Source organism: Egretta garzetta, unplaced genomic scaffold (assembly GCF_000687185.1).
Source record: "Egretta garzetta isolate BGI_Z169 unplaced genomic scaffold, ASM68718v1 scaffold132, whole genome shotgun sequence".
NCBI classification, from domain to species: domain Eukaryota; kingdom Metazoa; phylum Chordata; class Aves; order Pelecaniformes; family Ardeidae; genus Egretta; species Egretta garzetta.
The window spans coordinates 887827-911339 of NW_009258892.1; the positions used below are offsets into that span (position 1 = coordinate 887827).

Here is a 23513-nt window from a genome sequence, read left to right on the forward strand (position 1 = left end):
CTTAAAAGTTTGTGCAGCGAAGCATTGTATTTTGGGAGGCACTAAAATATATGCGGCGCTCTTTTCTTTGCTCTGTGTTCATAAGTCATGAAGATGACCTCCATCTTCCAAAGAGAAGGAAAGCTAGAAATGAAGACACATTTCTGTTATCAGTCTGCTGTGGGTCGTAAGTTGAACTGGTGTTATATTTTCCTCTGAAAGCCGCGGAGCCTTGACACAGTGTTTAACAGTGTTAAGCTTATTGCTGCTGAGCTAAACATGTCTGAAGCGAACGATGACCCTCACGTCTTTGCGATAGCAAAATGTCTCCCTGATGTGATCCCGCAGACTTGGAGCATTAAGTTAATTTTCCCCTGGATTTCTGAGCTGCCTCCTTTCTACCCGGCGGAGAGCTTGTGAAGAATACAGCTTCTGACCGAATGACAGAACGTGGAGGGTGAAATTAGATGCATTCAATTAGAAGATGACAAAAAGCCTATCTAAATATTTGTCAGGATGCTACTTACGGGATATAGTGTCCAGCTCGGGAAGTGAAAGGAGGCCACTCTCGGGACCTAATAGTTTGGGGGGGAAAAAAAGGGTAAATCATCCACATTCTTTATATGGGCTTGGAGAGGATAATTGAGGGTATCGAGTGGGCTGTTATGCTTGCAGGGCTGGTGATCCCTCTCGTGTAATCTCAGATTAGTTCTTTTCTTGTATTCACTTAATACAGAATTAACCATTACAAAGTTTTCTGGACCACTTGAGCAAATAGTGTTGTTATTTGTCAGCTAGAGGATGGATAATGCAGTGGTTTGTGGGAGGTATTGAAAAAAGAGGCTCTTCACCTTCTTCACAGAAAAAAACCCCACCACAGAACAAACGGACAAAACCCCAAAGCCACAAAACCCAAAGAAATTAAAAAGCCGGGGTAAATGTGTCAACTGTGAGATTGTCAGGTTTTGACCAGAAGGTTTACTGGTTTTCCAGAGGACAAAAAGATGTTCTTGAAAACTAAGATTCAGGATTAGTAGCCAGTTAAAGAGAAAGAGAAAGAGATCGAGCTAAGCAACTCGGTCTGGCCACATCTGTTTATCTGTAAATTAAATTTATAGCAACTTTTAAAAGTAAGAGATCAAATCCTTTGCAATTTCTGGCTCAGAAAGTTTTAATTACGAAAATTAAAATTTTAAATGCAGAATATCATGTTGACCTTTTTTTTTTTTTTTCATTTCTGTTACAGCAGTTCGAGGGAGAATGTGACTATGATAGGGTTAATCCAGCTACATAAAAATCCATGCTGTGTATGATAGTAGTAAAGCTTGTGATCCCTTGATCTTTGATTAGATTCAAGCTAGTAAATATCTTGTGTTTAATCAGAATGAGTTGTTCTGCATGTAGTATAAGTCACCTTCACAGATGGGATGTAGCAGCAGAGTTGTTGGTGAATATTTGTTTTAATCCTTTCCAGAGCAAGCACGCTTTATGTTTCTTTGTTGTAAATCAGATTCAAGCAACTAAAGACCGGCACGAAGGAAAGACATTTGCTCGCAGTCAGGAATAGGACAGTGTGGGAACCTTTTTTCCTTTTTAAAGAAAAATGTAACTTACTAGGTTCTTAGAAGGCATTTTACACTATTCCATAAACATTACTAACACTCTGCAGCTGCTTTTTTAGGCTGGGATGCAAATACCATTATCTAGAATTTCACCTTAAACTGTTCATACACGTTCCTAGTTTAGGAGACTACAACTATATGGAGACTACTAAGATTTATTCTGGTAAATGTTTGGCCTCTAGTATTATTCTATATTTTAAAGATATTTGGTTAGAATGGTAGCTGGTCTGTGTGCTGGTAAACTGAAATTCTTAAAACGTTATCTGTAAGGCTAGGTTTTTTGTGTGGTATGTCGGCGTCCTATTTACCTAAATCTGTCATAATTGCCTTCCGATACGTCTTCCTCTGACACGCCAAATATTGAAAATGAGAGGACTCTTTGCTGGGAGATTTTCTACTGAATGTCATTTTTCTGTGTTTGTAACTTGATGGTAATAACTGGATGACCTGTAGTTAAATGCATCTCAATTTCTCTCACTTATTTTTCCTAATCACCACACAGAGCCTTCTGTGCTCAGAGGTGTGATTAGATTTAACCTGCCATCATATCTGAAGAACTTTCTGTACAACATGTTATACATTGCAAGAATTATAGGTGTAGATGGTGCATCTAAGTGTAATACATAAATAGATACAAAGATGAGTTGCTCTCATGCCAAAGTTAATTCCTGATTATCTTTTTCTGTTTTTAACAGGAAGACTGGAGAGCCCCCGCTAATAAATGGCTGGATTCCTTACCTTGGGAAGGCTTTGATTTTTAGAAAAGATGCTTTCAAATTCTTACTGGATCAGCAAAAGAAACTTGGAGATGTTTTCACGGTACATATTGCTGGTGAGAAATATTTTAGTATTTCTCTTGATTTTTTTCCATCAGTGAAGTTAAATACTAATTCAAATGTTTAATTTAGAATCTTCCTTAACCAAAACCAATTTTTTTCTGTAGCATAGACCAATAAAAATTACTTCAATTCACATGTACTGAATGCATCATAAGTATCCATAGGATATAATTATGAGCATGTGGATTTATAAATAGCAATAGGTATGTATGCATATTCACAGAATTTGTAGGCATGTAATGGTGAACATAGATTTTGCTAGCACATTTAATTGTGTATTGTTTTTTTTTCTTTTCCTAAGGAAGGGAGAACTAACATCATCTTGACACTGCACAGAAAAATATCAGATTAAATTTAGAAAACACTTAAGAAAAAAAGTGCAGAATATGTTCTCACACATTTTACAACTGGTTGACAGGAACACAAGGGAATGAATGACACATTGACTCAGTGATACAATCAAGACTGGAACACAGAAACTTCCCGTTGCCAGCCTCTTACTCCGATCATGCTTGTTGAAAATAACAATATAATAAAGTATGATACAACCTTGCTGCTTTCTGTATTTATAGCTCTATTACTACACTAGCTCAAATACAAACATTAGAGTGAGTGCTCGTAGACACTTAGCTGTAGAAGAAAAACACAGAATGCAACTGAAATCTTGAATGAAACTTAAATATATAAATCAATTTGAAATTCAGTGTTTTCCTTTGTTCAGAAAAAGGCAATCTCTTATTAGTGTAAGTGGAGGTAATGGAGCTTTTACCCCTTTACATGCCGATATCCGTGTTCAAATAATCAACTTCAGAGTTAAGTCGAGCTCATTTTTAGCTATTCCTGTATTTTTAGGGAGTTTCAAATAAAAATGTAAAGTATCAAGTTTGCGTTGTAATTTCGTGGCAGTAGCAGTAGCTTTATATTTCCATTTAAGTAATATTTTGCAATAATTTTTTTTTTCTTCCAAAATTGATTAATTAAATTGCAAGCCATATGTTTAATTAATAAAATGTTTCTTCCTCTTACCACACCTGTTCTTTTTTCTCCTTTGGAAGAGCATTTTTACTGCTATTAAAAGTGTGATTTTTATATTCATTCAGGGTGGGTTTTTTTGGAAACTGGTATGCTCAGGTTTTTTTCCATCTTGAAAGTGAGTTTGACACATTACAAGACCAACTTTTGTTGAAATACAGTCTTTTTTATTGTTAATGTACTTTCGCACTATATACAGTTGAGGCTTCTTATGAATACAGATTGATAATTATAATTCAGAGACTACCTTAGTATATTCATAAAACCAGATACAGTCATACTTCAGAATCCTTAATGTGTTTAATCAAATATTTATTTCTCTTTCACCTCTTTATTATTTTACACAAGATTATGTTTAGAGATTTGTGTGTTTAAGCAATCTATGAGTGTAGTTTAGTTTCACGAATTTCTGTTTGCATGGTAAACAAAATTCCGTTTCGATTTATCTCCCTGTGTTCAGGTATTTTGAGGAAGCCTTCCCTGATAGAGACTGAGGTAAATGGAGTGAGTTCTGGATATCATTTCAGCTTTATGCAGGGAAATCTTTGATTTTGTGAATTGGTCATATCAGAGATACCACTTCGAGTTCTCTTTTTTTCGGTATAAAAACACTGACCGTCAAGAGTTCACTAAGGAGAAACAGTTTGTCATCCTCAAGTCAAGGAAGAAGCCGAAGCTAGTTAGTACCTCCTATCATGTCCTGATCTGAAGACGTACAAGATTTCTATATGTCTTACTGATTTGACAAAGATGATGTTTATATGTTCGGCAAACATAGCGTAGCCTGCTGTATATGGACTATCATTACCTTACCCCCCTGGTGCGTGTCTAAAGGTCCTGTCAAAAAATTCTATCAATATGTATTGTTCTAATTATTGGTTCTCAAACTAGTTCATTTGGAAAATGCGGAACGATGCTTGGAGTTTCTGGCGTTGCCCCGTACCGGTAACGCGATTTCGCTGATTGTACTTTCCCATGTGATGAGCAAATGATTGTCATCCCTAAAAGTCGCAAGGGACATGGATGTCATCTTAATAAAGAAATTAAAAAGCACATCTTTCTATGAGAAACAATGTAAATTCCTGACCTGTCGCAGAAAATAGTTCTCTAATTGGTATTGTGTGGTGGTGCAGCAGAATCGTTTTCCCCAAACGTCACGCCGGCGAAGCACCACTGTACATCATTGTCAGCAGTTCAGCAGAATCTCCCTAATAAGAGGACGATTACGTAAATGCGATAGTCTTCCAAAAAAAAAAAAAAAAGGAGAAAAGAAAAGAATAAGGAGGGGGGAAAAGAGCGAGAGAGAGTCTGTGATGTTGCGATGATCATACTTCCCAAGCCAACCTCTCTGCTTGTTAAGGGTCAGCAGCGTAGGCAGACGGCTAGGTAAGAACTTAAAGAGCTCGGAACAGTTTTGTCATTGTTTCTCGGGATTAAACTTTGTCTCCTTTTCCTGACAAGTTACTAGGAATGGTACCAAACCTTACAACACTCTCTCTGAGACTAACTCAACTTCTAATAAAATAAGCTTAGGGTTTTTTTACGAAGCAAACTTGCCTTTTTGAATACTGCTGCCAAGTCATTCTTTTCTTTTAAATCATGGAACACCTACAGTAACATATTACATTTTTCTCTCTTTGGCAAAAGGTAATTTACATTAACTCCTTACCAAGCTGAAGCCTGCTGCAAGCATTACTGAAATAACATCCATCATTAGATGCCATCTGAAATGCTTGTCTTTCATCATTAGCATTAAAAAGCTCCGGAATGCATTATTAGAGTAATTTCTTAACTATCATACAAATACTGGCTTCTCTGCTCGGATTTACCAAAGTTGACAATTTTCATATTTTACACATCAATCTTCTATTTCCAGGAGACTGTATAAACTAAAGGGAGATAACCAGGCTATTTGCGGCATGGGTATAATGCAGACAGAAGGACTGGACGGGGGAATATGAATTCTCTGTACCCATATTAAAAAAAAACAAAAAAACAGAGGGCTTTTTACAGAAACAAGCATGCATCCCTTATTTTGACTTTTTTTCTACGGTACTAAATAAAATAGCTCAGTGACTTAAACTACTGGGATTTGGAGTGTGACATTTCTGTATGGACATGTCTACTTAGTTCTTTGTGTTGAAGAATTTTTTTTACAATCTAACAAGGCAAGGCTTGGTCCCCAGCAGTTTCTATATAAATACCTTCAATGTTTAAGGCTTCTTGATTTGTGGAGAATGTGATATGCCTCCGCTTTTGGCTGATCTGGCATTTACCTTTACCTCTACTCTGATGGAAACTCATGAGCATCAAGATTTTGGTTCGGTTTCAGAAAAAGCTACTTTTAAGAGGTGCTTCTTGGCATTAGCCGCAATGGAAAGGCATGGGAAAGGAGGGGGGAAGCTGCTGTTTAAAATACCAAGCGGTAACCGGTATCTTTAGGAAAGATTTGCATTTCTTGGTCTCTGACACCGCCAGGGACAATCAGTGGGAAGAGACCTCATCAGGGACAACGACAGGATTTAAAAAGCGAAATTAAGAACCATATTGACACTTAACAAAATTTAAAATCCTAACTTGAGGTGAGAAAGTTTGTTCCAGTTCGGATGTTTGCTGCTCAGGGTAGAGGAGGTGTTGGGGCATGGTTTTGTAATTAGCAATCTGTTCCTGTATGGAAGAGGCTGGGGTAACCGGTGTAGCTGCGCAGTGAATCTGTGTGCGGGTATGACTGCAATTGCTAAAGGCTCCCATACCCACTCTTGCAACAACAGCTTACTAACTGCAGTTAATTAGCTCTCGATTTTAGTCTTTTTCTAATTAAAAGATCTAAAATTAGATTCTCGGTGAGGTACATAAACAAGCTGCCTTTGTTACGGAGGGGTTCCACTTTTCAGACTAGGCAGACCTTTACTAAGCGCGGTGACAAAATTATTTTGCTTTATGTGTTTATATATATTGTTGACTTGCAGTGATGTGGTCTGGAGCCTGAACTGAGTCTACAGAATGAATTATATTTTGGTAGATACTTACTTTTTGCTACCAGGAACCTGATGAGAATAATAAAAATCAGGATCTGTGATACTCTGTTTCTCAGAGATATTTTTTTTTCAAAGTATGTGCTAGTGTTGAGTGAGTTTCGATTTAAGATTATTGCTAAAATAGTTTGTTTGTCTGAAAACTCATTTGCTGAAAATCATTTTCTTACTTAAAAGATGATAAGAATTGATGTGCGTTTGCTAAGTGTCTGATTAAAGATCACAAAGAAACTCATATTTTGCATCAGAAATAAGCAGATGGTGGACAGATGGTTTAAATTAATATTAATTAAAAATCTTAACTTAAATTGTTTACCCTGTAAACGCAAAGTTAGGAAGCCAGCTTTCATCTTTAGGGTTAATAACACTCCAAATCTATTTATTAAAAATTGCTCCAATGGGCATTCTTTCCAAGCTTTGATCGCAAAGATGGCAGCCTCAGTAAAGAGCGTGAAAGTGGGTGAAAGCTGGAAAGAGAGAGCAATTCGAGGCCTCTTAACAAAGATCCCACAGAGGTCGAGACTAAAAATTCCTGCCAGCCTCTCTGGTCTGGGAAGAAAGAAAGGGTCAGAAAAGAGGACTGGGAGTTGAGCATCTCTTTTTCATGCTGGTTTCTCAATATATTTATTCTTTAAAAATTAATTTACATCTATGGTTGATTATGTTACAGTAAAGCAAACTCTACGAGTACCTTAAAAACCTTCACATGCTGTTGACAAAAAAAAGGGGGTCAAATTCTGTCTCGATTTATCCCTTGTGTTTCCTTACTGGTTCACTGGGATTGCAGTGGCTGTAATTGGGAGGGAAATTATGGCAGCTGGTAATGGCAGAGGAAGTCCAGAGTGCACCCAGATTTACCATAGAGCATTGTGTGTATATACAAGTCAGAATACAGAATAACTATGATAATTCAATTATCACTATATGGTAACCATGGATACTTGTTGACATTTTTAGTGGTAGTGACTACTTTATCTCAGGACATCTGTCACAGAGCCAAATTTGGTCCTCAGTTAAGCAAGTAGTGTTCCCATTAAAATCAAAGGAGATTTGTCCCTTTAGTGAGACAGAAGTAGACTGTAAGTGCTGGAAGCTTTGCTATTTTCCCGAGTTTATAACCGGGATATTTCACAAGGTATATGTACATTTGAATGGGTACCCTTTTTCCCTAATTCACCTCTCCATTCAAGTTAAGAGTCAGGAATTCTACATTTAGACTTAACATGGGAATCATCTATAAAGAGTTAAGATTTAATTGAGCTTTGGGAGCATTGGCATTTTGATTCATGATGGTTCACCAAAATGTTCTTCTTTAGTAGCTTTTGACTTAAAGCTTTGGGAGAAATTGCAGGATTTTTCTGGCATGGGCAACTTGAAAAAGCATCAAACTTGATGCAGTCGTGTTCCTCTGTACAGGCAGGTGAAGGTATGGCCCTGCCCCCTCACTGAGTACATGGGGAAGGGTAGGAAGCTGTTGGTGCTCTCTGGCACAAGGGATGATGGCACTAGGACAGTGTGTACCCCAAAATGGCACCCACGTTAAACATGGTAGCCTGCTCCACTGTAAGAAATGGCTTCAAAATCAAATCCCAAGGTAGTCATTTTACTGATGCTAAGCACATTCTTAAGAAAATTTAGCAAGACTTGCGGAAAAAAGCAGATGCGAGAGGCTTTTAAGTGTCGGGGGTTTACAATGTGCAGTTGAAGCCGTAAGCAGGAGATTTTGAGTCTCTGTGTCTTCTGCTTGAAGAAAAGCCGCCTAGATAGCAAGTTTTCCGCTCCAGCCCCCCGCGTTCACTTTCCTCCATGCAGGTGAGATGTGTGTGTTTCTCCCGTTCTGCTGGTGAAAACCTACAATTTTCAAATGCTGCTATGTCTCCACGTTCTATTTTCATGACTTATACCAGTGTAGTAAAGGATTTATTTCAGAGTGCCACAACTGCAGGTCACACCTTACTGTTGGCAAAAAACAGTAGGTCAGTCTACATGGAAATGGCTCCACGCTGATTTTAGAAGAGCCGTAAAAGCGTACGCAGGGGAAATCTACAGCCTGACAAAGACAATCAGTATTGCTTCTTTTCCAAAGCTAAATAAAACCTGCTATTTTTCTTTTCTTTTTCTTTTCATTTGCAGATTTCTTCTCAGATCTTTGATTTGGGGATTTTCTGCATGCTTTTCTTCTAGACATTGGCTGGGCTTATTTTCAGTTCTTACTTCTGAAAGTGTCACCAGATTATAAAAGTGCACTTTTTTTTTTTTTTTCTTTTCTTCTATTCAGGTAGATATATTACTTTTATCATGGACCCATTTCAATATGTCTATGTCATCCGAAATAGCAAGCAACTTGAATTTCATGAATTTGCTGATAAAATGGCTTCCAAAACTTTTGACTACCCAGCCTTGTCGAAAGGAAAATTCCCCGATCTCAAGGAAAACCTGCACAGAATCTACCAGTATCTACAAGGCAAGCCTTTGGATATCATTTCTGGCCACATGATGAAAAATCTCCAGGATATATTTGAATGGAAATGCTCACAAGCAACAGATTGGGAAACAGAAAAAATGTACAAATTCTGCTGCTCTGTAATGTTTGAAGCCAGTTTTGTAACACTATATGGAAGAGTTCCTGCTGCAGATGGCCACAAAGTTATTAGTGAAATCAGAGACAAATTTATCAAGTTTGATGCCAGCTTTCCCTATTTAGCTGCAAACATACCAATTGAGTTGCTAGGAGCTACCAAGAAGGTTCGGAAGGAGCTTATACATCATTTTTTACTTCAGAACATGACAAAATGGCTGGGAGGGTCAAAAGTGGTCCAAGCCAGACAAGATATATTTGAGAAATATGAGCTGCTTGGAGATTATGACAAAGCAGGTAGGAAACTTATGAATGATTGCTTGTCTAAAATAAAATAATTTACTATAGACCTTTGAAATAAAAAGGCAAAATGGCGACCTTGAAATTTTTTTATGTTCTTTCTAATTGGCTAATGATAAAATGTTTTACTCTGAAACAACCCTCTATGATAATTGATTTTTTTTTGTGCTGAGGTGGTAAAACAAGATACTTAATGGTGATAATGAGAAAGATTATAACTGAGCTGCATTTCCTCCCCTTATTCCCCCCACCCCCCCCGACATTACATTTCAAACTATTCTCATTAAGCAGAAAATTAGACTTCAGAAGCCTATTGGTCCTCATTAGCATTCACTGATCCTTGGCTGGGTCTGTGTCCTAACATCTTTTAATTAGCACACTGCAAATCTAATCAGTGTAATAAACGCTATTAATCTTCCTTTTCACTTATTTTCTCCCAGCACATCATTTTGCCTTCCTGTGGGCCTCTGTGGGAAACACGATTCCAGCTACATTCTGGGCCATGTATTATCTTCTGCGGCACCCAGAAGCTCTTGCAGCGGTGCGTGACGAGATTGACCATTTGCTGCAGTCAACAGGTCAAAAGAGGGGGCCCACATATAACATCCACCTCACCAGAGAACAGTTGGACAACCTGGTCTGCCTAGGTAATTTATTTTTATCTGTTAGGAAGAAAAGAGGGGCTCTCCCGGCAAACTCGGTTTATCACTCATTTCTGTTTACTGAGAAGGTGGAGGACACAGCTGCCTAATTGACATAATAACACCCATTTACATCAATTATAAATTATGTAGTTTATAGCTGTAGATACTCTCATTGCATGTAAACATTAAAGCCTAGGTAATTAACTATGCAAGGTATGCAAAAGGCTAAATCGAAGCTTTGCAATTATTTGAAAAAAAGTTGATGCCTATTAAGTTGTTTGATTCTGAGCATCTGCCGAAGTGTTAATGCATTTCAAATACTTCTGTACGGTACTGCCAAGAAAGACCCTTTTCTGAAATTAAAGTGCGATAATGTATTTAAGCCGCAAATGTAATTTTTTCACAAGCAGTTTCTTTCTTTCTCTCTCTTTAACAAAACAAAAAGACTTCTAAAGCGGGCTTCAGCTGAGCGATGCCTCTGAACAAAATGTAAGGTAAAGCTTTACAGAGTAGAGATGGCATTTCCAGTATCGAAAGAAGTACCTTGGTTCAAAATAAGGGAGCTTCAAGTGAGATACAGATCTTCCAATTCTGGACCAGTGGTTCGGAGGGAGACCCTTGCCAGCTGTCGTTAGAAGCTGTTTCATCCAGGAGTTGGATAGGCCTTCAGAGCATCAGCTGATGGTTTCACTCCCTTTGCTAGTGCACAGGCACTGGCAAGATGATGCTAGAACTAGCCCAAGGGAGGCAGGAGGGTGTAGCAGGTAGGAACCTAACCTTTAAGCATCTGAAAGTCCCCGTAGGTAGCGTTAGCAGGATAGACAACAGCTGAATACAGGCATAAAGGTTCAATATTCCTCTCCTTTTTAATATTGAAACCAGTCCCCTGTTAAAACTGAGCTCACGTCTCTATGGCCTGAACTGATGTTCCGCTCTTAAGAGAAGCTGAGTCAAGACCAGGTGGTGGAGCAGTACAGTCTCTAGGCTTGATTTGGATAGAATAGCTGCCGTTCGCCAGCACCATCCAATGTGGCATGTATCAAGGACCTGTGTTCAAACTTGGAATTGTTTTTCATAGTACCAATATAAAATCAAGACTGATCCGGTGGCTTTTTGCTAGAGCATTAATGTTTGTCTTCTATAGGGTGAGTCTAGTAAGTTGGTTTCATCTGGAGTCACGGCTGGTTTGGTGCAGATTTATCTCTAACTGATGGAGGATGCTTTTGAAGTAGGGGAGATATCTGATGGCAAGGGCACTTCTGAAGAACAATGTGACTTTCTAAGCATTTAATGTACTTTCAAGGAACATAAGTAAAAGTGCTTCACATCAGTTAGCATCCACCAAAAAATAATAGAAAAGGGAAGTTACTGAGCATCAAAAAGATCAAAAGAGAATTTATTTTGCATTTGGAGACTGAGATGGTAATGGCAAGGAAAAAAAAAAAAAAAAGAAGAAATAAAAAAGGCACCCCAGAAGTGTAGGAATAAGGAAAATAAAAGCATGTACTTCACTAAAACCATCTGGTACAAAATGGTATGAACAGTTTAAAACATTAACTGTGTCATTCCTCTGCTGCTCCTTGAAATCCTGAAATACCTTGGTAACATTTGATTTATGTGTTGAGAGGAAGGTGCTACATCCTACTTTGTAGTATTCTTGTAACACTTTTGTTAAATTTTATAATCGCGTTAAACGTAATGTGGTATGAACAGAAGCTAGACTTCAATTCTTCTGGCACTTAAGTCATAAAGGGCTGGATACTATCCCATAAAATAATAATATAGAAAAAAAATCTGTACCATAAGAGAATTAAAGTCATGCTTCAGTGGAAAGGGGAAAGGGATATTTTGTTAATAAATGTGTAGGAGGGACAAAGGTCCCAATCTGCCTTGCTTGAGCACCAAAAAACCCCACGCCGCAGGAAGGCTGTGGGCCAGCACTGCCTTTGCCCTTGCCGCCCACTGACGCCAGCCTCCGAGACCGAGCTTTTCCTCTTCCCTCTCGCTCCCTGGGCCAACCCAGAGCACAGAAAACCAGGATTTGTGTCCCTGCTCTCGTGTAAGGCAGACCAGGTGGGATTCTTATATGTTCATCACCTTGTCATCTCATTCTCCTGTTTTAAGCACTCTGATTCTCCGTCCTCTTTTTGGCCTACTATAACAAGAGCCTTTTTTTGGATTCTGCATGCTAGGGAGAGCAAGCAAGAATTGCTAAAAAGCCTTTCTCGGGAAGCAACGTTGTTATTATGGTCAGATTCTTTGGGTCTAGGGAACAACATGGCCTGATTTACTTCTAAATTCAAAACACAGGTATGTGATCTTTTTTAAAATTTAAAAAAAAAAAAGCTTTCAACCCACAGCAAAACTGGAGAATTTTGGCTCTGATTATTTTTTTCCAACAGCATTTCTGGGGCAGCACACTTTGTTTTGTCTATGTAAGATTTTTCCCAAAACCCAAGCTCACCTATTTGTGTGCACAGAGTAACGTACATTATTGGCCCTTATGGCTCACAACGGAGCTCTCATATGGTAAACGACACATGAGAACGGTCTGTCGGGTTTTATGGTTATAATGGAAATGCAAAGGGTAAAGCAGAGATACACTTAGTGCATGTTTAATGCTAGGCATGTTTAGGTGGTTCGTTTGTTTAATATTAGTCCATTCATTTATATGGTGAAGTATTCTTGCCCCGGGTCATTGCTGAATCCCAGATATTTCCTGCGAAAAGAGCACAGCCTGAAAAATTGTTTTGTACACAGGAAGGGGTAGGGACCCAGAAACAGCTAATACAGCGTGCAGAGTCTTAACACAAATGCTAAGCATTACAATCGTTTGTTGGATTGAGAGAAATGAATGTATTTTCCTGGAGTGGGCCGGGCAGCACCATTTAGTTCTTAGTAAGATGCAAATGCCCTTGTTTCAGATCATTGTTTGTGTTGGCACACTGTGATGTCTGTGGGTAAATGACCCCCCCCCAAAATATTTGCATACTTGATAGCTACTTTCCTACAATACACTCTAATAATTATAGTACCCTATTACCTGCTATGTGTTAGTGTAAAATTAACAATCCATTATGCACAATAAGTTTTATAAAACATTTACAGATAGAGATCATGTTTAATTAAAATTAACTTGCTTACAAAAGCCAAATGCACTTATGATTCACAATGACCTTTTATTACCTGCAGTCCCTTGTTTTGGCTGGATGATTGACAGCTTGCTGTTTGGCTACCATGTTGTATTTCAGCTGACAAGACTTTTCATTTTAACTCAATTTGCCTGCCTATCACAAGCTGGTGGCAGGCCAGGCTCAAGTCACCCAGCTTTGCCTCAGCAGCTTGCTCTATTTCTCATTAGTACGCATTTATTCAGTGGAAATTGGAAGACAAATGCTTGAAGGCATGTGAACTAAGTATAGCAAATTAGGGTTTAAAGACTGAATATTTATAAGTATATTGAAACAGTTTTAAAAAAAAAAATCTAGAATGAATTGGAAGCCGAGTGCTAGCTTTAGTATAAGAGAAACGAAGAGAGAAGTGGGAGGATTCTAAGAATAACAATACTATGAGAGAGATATCTCTCTTCCCCCCCCACCCCCCGCTCTCTCTAGAAAATATGTAAAATCTCTCTGACAACACCTTATCAAACAACAGCCTGGCTTCTTTATGTAGCGCTCGCACAGTGAAGTTTAGCATCTCATGTGTGTAAGAAGGGGGGAAAAAAATGAGGGTCATGTTCATTTGCTGCTTGGTTATCCCTTGGTATGCTTTAAATTGCCTTGTTTGTTCGGCACAAGCACAGAAACAGATGTTGCTCTACCGTGCTGGATAATTTACTGTACCTCGCGGTGCAGAATGGAAGGCCTCCCAAGCTACCCAGCTGGTCTGTCAGCGGCGATGGCTGGTGTCTGCTGAACTATGACAACTGCAAGTAAAGGCTGCAGTTTTATTGTGCAGTTGTCATTCCTCTCAATGTATAGCTCCGGCATTTGTGGAAAGCTGACTGTCTATTTTTTTTTAATGTGAGCCTGCAAAGCCATATAAGCTCCATTCTCCTTTGTTGATCATAATGTGACTCATTACTTTTGTCATCTAATGATTATCGGCATGATCGCTCAGAGCGAGAGCCAAGCTCGCCTTCCACACATAACTGGTACTGGAAGGTAAAACAGATTTGTCATTTACGATCTGACCGCTAAGCCACACTTTGTGCTCCATTATTGTGATTAACTTCTGCATAAGATATGCTGCCCAATTGTCATTTGGGATCCGGCAGCGGGCAGGGACTGCCCTGCTTTCTGGGAGGATGTTCGCCAATAGGATGTGACCGCGTCGCTTGGGTGCTTAAACATAAACCTGCTATTTTGCAGCGGCACTTTAATAATTATTTTTCTTCTGGTGCTTTCCCCTCTTTCCCCCTTCCTCATTTCATTTCTGGTGTGGCTACGTATGTCGCCACCCTTTCCAAATGATGGACCAGCGCGGAGCTACCAGCTTCATTTTCCACGGGTTGAAGACAGTCTGGGAGCGGAGGCTGGACCCTTTCTTTGTACCGCGTAAAGTTTTGTTGCCAGAGCACTGCCAGTTGAAATCTATCGTGTCAGGTGCCTTGTGGCTATCCGCAGTAGAGGCCATCTTCTGGAACCAGAGTTCTTTTCTGGCTTCGTCACCAACAAGCCGATTTGACTCTGCCTGATTATAGTAACGAAGGCAGTCCAAAAGAATATGCACAGACTCACTGTACGTCACATTGAATCACGGCGCTGGCCACACAAAGCTGACCGCAGCCTCATTTCTTTAGACAAATGCATGCTTAAGGAAAAACCTCCTGCAAGAAAGCATCCAGGGCCACTTTATTTGCTATGCATGCTGCACCAGATTTAATTTTTAGTGAAAGAACATTTGTTGGTTTTTTTTTTTCAGAGGCATCTACACTGGGTAGCTACTGTCTCTAATAAACTAACCTTTTGGGTGCAGCAGTTACAGTGCCGTGGTGAACACTTAGAGGAGGCTTATTTGATATCACAGAACATGAATGCAGACACAAATGGATTATTACGTGCAAATGAAACCCTATTTTAGGCTATTTTTCACACTGGTGATTAGAAGGAATCAAGTCACATATAACAGCGCCCATACACGCTGGTGGAAAAATAGTCAGTTTTGATTACAAAGTGAGAGATGCAGTCCTAGACAGGAGCTACATGCTGATATACATGCTATCAAAATGATTTATGCAAATTATGCGTATTATTCCCAAAGGAATTCCTCCTCAAACTGCCAGGATAAATTGCCGGAAATTAGCCATAAAATCTGTCGTGCTAGGAGCAAAAGGTGAAGGCCACTGGGAAAGCAAGGACATTCAGCTTCTGGAGCCTTCCAGGATGCGATGGTGGGGACAGAAATTTTGCTTTCCCTAAGCCTGAAAGGACTATGTTTTGTTTTCTCTTGGCCAATTAAAAGTGTCTTTCTCTCTTAAAATTACCAGGCAAATAATGAATTGCTTTCATTCACTCTGACCATAACAGACACTATCAGTTGGTAGCGTGGCACACTGAAAAGCAAATAAATTTTAAAATCCTCAGAATGACTATGGAATTAACAAGTGAAATCATTTTTTTTCTAACGTCTAGTCCTGCCATTGCATCCAACAGCTTTCGAAAGGCAAGCTGAATAGCTCCATGGATGCTTTCCCCGGTATTTGCTTGTAACCTCTGAAATACATGTAAACGCGTAAAGCGTTCGTGTCTTTTGATTGCGTTGTTTTCAGCATGATGCCTGAATAATGACTTCCCACCCAAAACTCGGTGCTGCCTACAGCCGACAGGATTTCTCAGCACCATCAGTGAGAATCACATCGGGAGGCTCAGTGTCGTGGCTCCCTGCCCCAGCCCTGCGGGGCTGTTTATTGCCTCCTCCTGGTCTCTGCTTTATGTTTGGCTTGTGGGTTTTTTCTTTTTTTTTTTTTCCTTCAGCCTGCCCCACTAAACCTGTCGAGATTCAGCAGCTGTAGCCATGTATAACTTCCAGTCATCTCCCATATTTCTAATGCTTTCTCCCCCTCCGCTTTTGTTTAATCACAGAGAGTGCCTTAAACGAGAGTTTACGAATGTGCTCGTCCTCCATGAACATTCGCATCAGCCAGGAGGATTTTGTTCTCAAGCTTGAAGGGAATCAAGAAATTGGTTTGAGGAAAGGAGACTGGATAGCCCTTTACCCGCAGATTTTGCACATGGACCCCGAGGTCTATGAAGATCCTAAGGTAAACATTCAGCTGGTGCTACTCTTCCTACTCCAGGCACATCGCAGCAGCCAAGCCTTTTGTGATCTGTGGGTTGGTTTTTTTTTACTGCTGTTCCTTCTTGTGGAACAAATCTTCCTACTTTCAGATGTATTTTCTAGGGCCCTGTAGGTCAAAGGATTCATGGCCTGAAGAGAGAAATATGGTGATGAGACTGACTGCAACTGCTTTCAAAGGAATTGACAATTGCACATTGACTACCATAAACTTTAGGCTAAATGTGGGTTTTGTTTGGCAGTGGATCATTTGATACCCAAGGAGGGCTGAATAATAGAAGGTGGTTTAAATAGCAAATAATGTGGGCCATTTAGCTAAGTGCCCCCAAAGCATCATTGACTCTCTGAAGCCCTATAATAGCAGTGTCTTACTTGAGCCTTATGCTTTTTCACCTCCCTTCGTAGGGATTCACCCCTTCTTGATCAATTAGTAGAGTGTTGTGAACTTGAGACTGTAAAGCTGTTGCTCTGCAGCAAAGCTCGGAGGGTAATTGTGTCATCTCCTTGTATTTTTCTCTGACGCTCGAGTTAATGAATATCAAAGACTCGAAATTAATCCACCCTGCCTCAGCCTTAACACGGCTTCAGAAGTTCACCACCTGCTTGCAAATTGAATAGTCTTCGTCTTGGCTAGGTTGCTGCCCCGGCTTGCTGTCCCCAGCCCAGGGTGCCACGGAGGAAAAGCATGGATGCACACTGAGGCTGTTAAATGCCTCCTCTGCCTAAGAGGGAAGAGCCCATACCTGATCCATTCCTCATCCCCATTTTCCTAAGCAAATGGCTGTCCCCCAGCCATGCTGATTTCCATCCTTGGCATTTGAGCCATAGAAGAAGGGGACTGGATTTTTTTTTACATGTTTATGGAAAACCCATGTTAGAGGCATTGCTCCCTGAGGCTCTCCCTTTCAGAAATGTAAGGATATGAGGTTGCAGAAGAAAGATGAGATTCAGGTGCCTTATTGGTGCAGGACAGCATCTCGCTGTGCAGGAGCTCCACCAGCCTCGGTGAGAGGAGGTGTGGAGCATGTTGGAGTTAGCAGGAGTAAGGTGTAGTCACCAGGATGAACACTGGAGCCTTGAAAATGGAAATGACGTCCAGGAAGGCTCTGCTGGCTGTCCCCACCCAAAAATGAAGACAAAGCCTGCTGAGAAAATTAGGGGTTTAAAAAATAATCCGTATGTTGCCAAATAGTTGATTAATATTTCTATCCTTAAAAAGTAACAACTAACAAATAAGCTTTTTCTCATTTTATTCTTAACACTTTATTTTGGAGAACATTATTGATTTGTCAAAAGTCCATCTGTTTGTTTAGGTCCTAGACCAAAAGCATCACTGTGGAAACTGAACCCCTCCCTTATCCAATAATTGCCGGAATATATTACCATATTTCCATTGCTTGAATATATCTGCTTAGTATCAGCTCTGCTCAGCTTTCACAGTACAGCTTTAGTTCATATATTTTATCTTTGTGATAGTGAATGAACAAGCCACACGTTGCAGTACACTACTTTCAGCACATGGGCCCTCTCGAAAAGTGGGGAAATCACTTCTCTGTTTTGTTCTTAAAATATGCAGTGTGCTTTCAACAATAACTACTGAGGATCAGATAGAGATGGAGAATGAATTTTTTGAAAGGTGCAGTCTTGAGCTTGTCATGTATTTAGGGAAAACTTTCCTGGGAAAACAGGCAGCTTGATGAGATAATCTTGTAGCAATGCTTTTCTCCTGGATACATAAATTTAAGTTCAAGCTATCTTTTGCTTTGGCACCATATTGTGTAAGTGTAAGGATATATTTCTGACCTCTTTCTCCACTCACCAAAGCCTAAATAAATGAGTCAGTTTTCTATAAAGTGGATAAGTGATCCCCTGAATCCAAACTCAGTGAGTTATAGAGCTCAGTAAATGAACTCTGAAAATCCCGTAGAGTGAAACATCAGGAAAGTCTGCAGGAAACCCTGTGTGGTGGCTTCCCAAACAAAGCTAAATATGAGATGTGACAGAAAGAGACTTATATCAATCACAGGAGATCGCTCATTTTCATAATACTCTTAACAGGCCGTCCACACAGAACTTCATTGCCTGTTCTCACTCAGTGTCACCTTTTCCTTGCCATCAACCACCCTGTCTCTTCCCAAGGAGGCCTTGTGCATGGCTGAAAGTTCCTTTATTGTCAAAAATCAGTCTTTATTTAACAAACAAACTAGCTTTTAAGGGAACACTATCCAACCTGAGGGGCTTCAGCAGCACAAGCCTGGGTTTGATGTCACTATCATTGGCTCCATTCCTGTCTCACACTTGTTTTCTGCTTTCCCAGTTCCTTAGACACCAATTTATTTTTTATTAAAAGCAATTACAACTCTCAGATGGCTCTTAAGATGACAAAGAAAGCATAAGGTTTGACCCAGTATGTCCGTGTGTTCAATACCACAGTTCTCAATTGCTCCAGACGCCAGGAGTGCACCTTGTGGAAATGTTCCAACAAAGTGAAGAGCTGTGGGTTGGGTTGGTTTTTTAAGCTATTGCAGTTCATATTTAGCAGGGCTTTTTTAGACCGGCAGGATTTACATTTCAGGAAGTTAATCTTTTTTAAGGAAGAAATGGTATTCTGGGCTTTCATTTGTTACTGTGCTTCTTCAAATGAAGCAATAACTTACTGGGGAAAAAACATGGCATGCTTCCTTTTGGCTGGGGTGTTCGAAGAGACTGAAAAGAATTAGTCGTCGGTGGAAACACCCTATAATCACCTTTATCTTTGTGGAAAAGCTGGGCATCTGCCATTTAGAGAAACGAGGTCCTGTTCTTCAACAGTCGAAGTTGCATCCCCTCCAGTGCACCTTGTGCTTGTTCCCTTTCTCATAGACCACCTCCCCTGCCATTGTTTTTTACCAACAGCACGACCTGCAGTGCATGGTTTTCAGAGCCTTTCATCTAATGGGTAGATGAGTATCAGTGTATTTTTCACTGTGGTGTGGGTTTTTTTAATCAGTTGAGGTTGGTTTCTGTCTGACTGACTTGTTCCCAGCCAGCTCCAAATGGCTGCTGCTATAGCAGATGTATGCAAAGCAGGACAAATGCTAATGAGTGACCATAAGCAAGAAGTGTCTGTCATTTTTATTCAAAGCATGCAGGAGGATTTTGTAAGTGGTTAATTTGCCGTTGACTGAGTGAGGATGCCAGATCTCCTTCATTCAAAAACATGAATTATCTCTAAACAGGGATCCTGCTACTGGAAAATAGTCAGAAAGATGTTCAATTTATGGAAAGTAGGTTACAAGCGCAACCTCAAGCCGTACTTGAAAGCACCCTCTTTATAATGGTCAATCACTGGCGGTTGTCCTGCTTTGCGCACAGCTTCCGGAGCAAAACATTTGAAGGTCAAATGTGGCAAATTAAGCAGCGACCATCTCCAACTGAAGGGAAAATTGACTGCAAAACGTCGGGTCTGGTTTTCGAATAATCTGCACCACTGGGTGCAAAAGAAGGATGGATTTTGCTCTAGCTTGCAAGAGCAAGATCAGTGCAATGCATTAATTTATTCATAGGCATTTACAGAATTTGGCAGATTATCCTTATTCATGATGTATGTACCACACCGAGCGCGTATGATGCTTTACAAGAAAATTGTCCTTCCACTAAGGTTCATTGTCCCTGCTACAAAGCGGTCAAAATCTAATTACAATCAATATAGGCCAGACACTCAGTGGATGAGACATGGAAGTTGAAGGAGCTTGATGTAAAAGGGCTAAGCTAAGTAAGTGGATTGAAGGAGTGTTCTTTGCCAGGAAGATAATGTGAGTTAATGAAACTTGAGGGAACCAACTAAAAAGGAGAAGCTGTCGGCTCCTTGTCTTCCTCTTTATCTTATTTTCTGGGTTTCAGAAGCGTTACTGTTGTGCAAACAAAGCAACTCATGTAACTGCCTTGTTAGATATCACGCTTTCTCTCTCTTTTATTTTCAGGAGTATAAGTTCGATCGATACATAGAGAATGGCAAGAAGAAAACCACATTCTACAAGGCTGGAAGAAAACTGAAGTATTTCTTAATGCCCTTTGGCTCTGGGATCAGCATGTGTCCGGGGAGGTTCCTTGCAATGAATGAGATGAAGATGTTTCTTTTCTTACTATTGGCTCATTTTGATGTGGAACTAGCAGAAAACAAAGCTGTCGGACTTGATAACAGTCGTATGGGCCTTGGTATCCTCCTGCCAGACGTTGATATTACCTTTCGTTACAAGCTAAGGTCCTTCAGAATGTGAGCGGCTGCCTATATGCCTTCTACTAATCTCCATGGTTTTGCTCTGTTTCCTCACTCAGATTTGTATTTTTGGAAACATTTGCTTTTCCTTCTCTGCTTTTACCTCCTTCCCATTTGTTTCTAAGAAGAAAAGCCCTTGGGCTGGAGGTAGATATCAGATGCAGGGACATGCAACCTTAATTTGTCCTGCCCGAGTTGCAAGTAGTGAGGTGAGATGATGAGGGTTTGGCCAAGTAAATAGCCCAACATCCCTACAAGATGGACCCCCATGCTTTTGGCCACAAGTTGAGTAGCATTTACAGGGAGGATGACATCAAGCTGGATCCAGGCCATTTATATGGGAAACGGGCTCGGCGGCCCTCTGTCATGGGGGTTCCCCCTTGTTACATTGGGAGGTCCCATACACCCAGCATCTGGAGACATCTCTGCATCTGCTCATAGAAACATAATAGCAAGAAAGGGGGAACTTAATTCTAGGGGGTAAAAGAGGTTTTTTTAGTGATGATTATTATTATTATTATAACTTTTTATTTACTCTGTTCCCTTCATGGTCTTGAGCGTCTTAGCCCTTTTTTGGGAGATGTGAAGGAAGCTGTGTGGGGTGGTGGGGGATGATTTGTGAGAATGTCTTACTGGCAACACATTTCTGACTTCAGTTTTATGTACTGAGGGTGAATGCTTTGCTTTTCTTCTTTTCTTTCTTTTCTGGTGCAATGCAAAGAAATTAAAATCTGTGATTTTTTCCTGCAGTCATTTAAAGTCAGAAGGGAGGTCCTGTTGATTTTAATAGGCTCTGGATCAAGCCTAAATTATCTATTTTGGCTTTTGAGCCAAAAAAAAGTATATTCTTCAGGGAGAAATATATGAGCCTGTTTGAAATGATTCTATCATCTCAAAAATTACCTTAGTTTGTCTCACTGTTTTCCTAGTAACACATCCCTGTGTTTATTTTGGCCGTTTCTTGTGTTTTTTCATTTCTCTGTAAAGGCAAAAGAAGAAGAGGGATTCAAGGGCAAGTGTAGTATCTAAAACTACCTTTTAATAGTGTTTTACTGTGCCTAAGTTATGCATAGACAGAATAGTATGACCTGTGTTGGGAAACAGACTTGTCCGTCTACAAATTGGAAAATAGGCCCTTCCCTCAGGCCAAAATTTGAGCAAGTGAAAACCCTGGGCAGCCACAGAAGTTATCTGTATACTGGCTGCCCAACCTGCTTCACTGGGTGACCAGCTCTTGTTTCAAAAATTAATTTCCTAGTGCACGGGATCTGAGATTTTTAGACCCTGTCTCTCTTCCCAGCCATCACTTCAGAGACTGACGAGGATTCTCGTGGCTGTCTGGTCTCAATTTGCCAAGACGATAATTGTGATGGGAGAGTAGCCATCTCTCTGGGCCTTGCCTTGTGTTCCCAAAAAAACACCTCTCTTTGGGATGTGCCAGCCTAAGTCTTCTAAAATCAGAAATTTTACTCGTCTCCAAAGCACCTGATGGCCTATGGATGGAAACTGCTACGTCCATACAAAGGATTAGAGTTATTTATTGTTATTTGTGTAGAAGCCTGTGTAGTTATTCATGTAAAGCACATACCCTAAATAAGCATCAGCAGAAAGGTTTTCAGAGATTGGCACAGCCACATTCCAAATCCTCCAAGGAGAAAATTGTGGTTATGTGAGATATATTGGATAAACATTTTCTTTTCATATATAATATCAATAATGCCTACGGTGTTGGAGCACACTTACATTAAATGGCCTTTGCAGTCGATTAAATGCTTTAACTTTGCTTCAACATTTATTCAACAGCAAAAGCTGATTATTACTTTGTGCCACAGAATAAAATTTGTTTCTGTGGAGAGATTCTTGTACTCAAGTTCCTGCTGTAGTTACTCTGTAGGAGCTATTCGGTATTCAGCCATAGCTCACAATCCAGTTTGGACATTAGAGCCTGGTTTGTTGACAGAGGAAACGTTGATATCATTATACTGTTGACTGTTTTCCATTATTGCTTAAATGTAAGCTGTAAAATGTCTCATGTCACAGTTATGATGAATCTTTCTTTGGCATCCAACTTCGAAACAAACCTGAAGCAACTGCAAAAATAACAGTAGGTATTTGTTTTAAACAGAAGACTTTTTTTTTATGATTGTATTCTATTTTTAGGATTTTGAATTAGAAAATCACAGGCTGATGCATAATTTGGTAGGACATAATAGGACTGTGCCAAAAGTACATACAAATCATTAGTAATTTCAGATTAATTGCTGATCAGTTTGTATAGAATCATAGAATCACAGAATTGTTTAGATTGGAAAAGACCTTTAGGATCATCAAGTCCAATCATTAACCAAGCACTGCTAAGTCCACCACTAAGCCATGTCCCTAAGCACCTCGTCTACCCGTCTTTTAAATACCTCCAGGGATGGGGATTCAACCACTTCCCTGGACAGCCCCTTCCAATGCTTAACAACCCTTTCAGTGAAAAATTTTGTCCTAATACCCCATCTAAACCTCCCCTGGTGCAACTTGAAGCAATTTCCTCTTGTCCTATTACTTGTCACTTGGGAGAAGAGGTGGACACCCACCTCGCTACAGCCTCCTGTCAGGCAGTTGTAGAGGGCAATAAGGTCTCCTCTCAGCCTCCTCATATCCAGGCTAAACAATCCCAGATCCCTCAGCCACTCCTCATAGGACTTGTACTCCAGACCCTTCACCAGCTTCATTGCCCTTCTCTGGACACATCCCAGCACCTCAATGTCCTTCTTGTAGTGAGAGGCCCAAAACTGAACACAGTATACGAGGTGCGGCCTCACCAGTGCTGCGTACAGGGGGACAATCGCTTCCCTACTCCTGCTGGCCACGCTATTCCTGATACAGCGAGAATATGAGGCACTGCTGGCTCATGCTCAGCCGACTGTCGACCAACATC

The 23513-nt window shown here is 40.1% G+C and overlaps 1 protein-coding gene across 1 annotated transcript; it reads left to right on the top strand.

Moving 5' to 3' along the window:
• The first annotated feature begins 2300 nt into the window (after nt 1-2300).
• LOC104122045 (cytochrome P450 7B1) lies at nt 2301-20588 on the top strand. The gene is made up of 5 exons (XM_035889755.1): nt 2301-2433; nt 8786-9382; nt 9826-10032; nt 16116-16294; nt 20292-20588. Exons 2-5 carry the CDS (start codon nt 8806-8808, stop codon nt 20586-20588), a joined length of 1260 nt encoding a protein of 419 aa, XP_035745648.1. The 5' UTR covers nt 2301-2433; nt 8786-8805.
• Nucleotides 20589-23513: the final 2925 nt, after the last annotated feature.